Source organism: Cyprinodon variegatus, unplaced genomic scaffold, assembly GCF_000732505.1.
Source record: "Cyprinodon variegatus isolate N-32 unplaced genomic scaffold, C_variegatus-1.0 Scaffold1017, whole genome shotgun sequence".
Classification (NCBI taxonomy): domain Eukaryota; kingdom Metazoa; phylum Chordata; class Actinopteri; order Cyprinodontiformes; family Cyprinodontidae; genus Cyprinodon; species Cyprinodon variegatus.
The window spans coordinates 231,333-232,850 of record NW_015151470.1 but is presented as its reverse complement, the minus strand read 5'-3'; the positions used below and the strand labels follow the sequence as shown (position 1 = coordinate 232,850).

General features: G+C 34.3%; 1 protein-coding gene across 1 annotated transcript in view; it reads right to left on the bottom strand.

Annotated features, from left to right (window-relative positions):
* Positions 1–371: 371 nt before the first annotated feature.
* The window catches only part of lsm3 (LSM3 homolog, U6 small nuclear RNA and mRNA degradation associated), a 5,202-nt gene continuing 4,055 nt past the window's right edge, over positions 372–1,518 (bottom strand). Inside the window, exon 4 of the mRNA XM_015399485.1 lies at positions 372–814. Coding sequence (XP_015254971.1) covers positions 734–814 — 81 coding nt within the window. The 3' untranslated portion in view covers positions 372–733. The remainder of the gene's footprint in view (positions 815–1,518) is intronic.

Below are 1,518 nucleotides of genomic sequence, written 5' to 3'. Positions count from 1 at the left end.
TATCTTATTTTAAGAGTAAAAATACTCATTCCATTGGCAAACTATCTTATTTACCTACTTAGAATAAGGATAAGTACACTTAATTTAAGATATTTTTACTTATTTCTAGATCGTTTTTGCAGTGTGGATCATTTTCAGGAAAAAAAAAACAAAACAAAAGTGGCTTTTAGGGGATATACCGCCACCTTGTGGTTAAAATCAATCAGCGCAATGATTCCATTTTTCCAGGTTTGAAGAAAAAAAAAAAAAAAGTAGGAAAATCTCAGTTTTGTCCAAATATTTCAAACCAGAGGTTCAACCTTCAAGTCATGTTTGGTTTCAGAAGCAGTTAAAAAAAAAAGAACTAAAAAAAAGGAACAGAAAAACAAAGATGACATTTTTAAACTGTATTTTTTATTATTTAACCAAATTTAATAATTTTTTACAAACTGACATGATTTAAACCCAAAAATAGAAAAAAAAAGAACCTTGGATTTCAGTTTTCTAATAAATTGTCACCATAAAGCCAAACAGTAGCAGTTCCTGAAACTTAACAGCTGCTTCTAACTGAAAAGATCCAAAGTTAAATGATTTATGGACCAACGAGCTCAACATCAAACCAGGAGCCGCCTTCGATCATCTCAATCGCTTTTCACCTCACCGCTGAACTGAAGATCAGAGATGATGAAGGCAAACAGAGTCCGACATTATTGGGAAAAATAACAACAGGAAAAACAAAATGTCCACCGTGGTCTTAGCCCACCCTGAGGGGCGGAGCTACGAGGACAACGCCGTCGCCTCTGACAAACAGCATGGGGATGTTCCTCTTCGTGGACTGAAAAGACAAAACGAAAAGATTCATTTTATGAGTAATAATCATTCATTAAAGTCACATTAAGGTTTGAAACATTCTGCTGGTGAAGATTCTCAGTCATCCAGGTCATAGCCATTCCAAAAAAGTTAAATATTTGAGATATAAATATATCTCAGGGTTTATACAGGAATGAATAACTCCAATTTAATGCTTTTTAATGCTCTTAGAAATAATTTTAATGCCACCAACAGGTATCCGTCGACAGGCTGCAGCCATGTCCCGACTCAAGCTTCTTTTCTGAACATACAGCTTTGTGATCAACCGGAAGCAGTTCCATGCAAATATATCGTGATATAATATGTCTCACGAAATTGTTTTTATAAACATTTTTTTAAATAAAGCATTTTAAATGCCACAATAAACACATTTCATGAATTTTAATGCCAATTAAGGCCTCAATTTAAATAATAATTTAATGACTTTTTATGATTTTTAATGACCCGCGGAAACCCTGTGTATTTACGCGTCGATGGCTGCCATAGAGTTGTTTTAAATATCGTTTGTGGGAAAACTCCAGATACATCAAGTATATTCGATTGATCGCCCATCCCTAGAATAGCCTTTATTTTATTATGAAAAAATAGCAAAAGGACTCGATCTGTGCCTTTGTGGATGGGAAGATGTTTGCAGGTTCCTCCTGGGTGAAAGTTTGATTTATCAGTAAC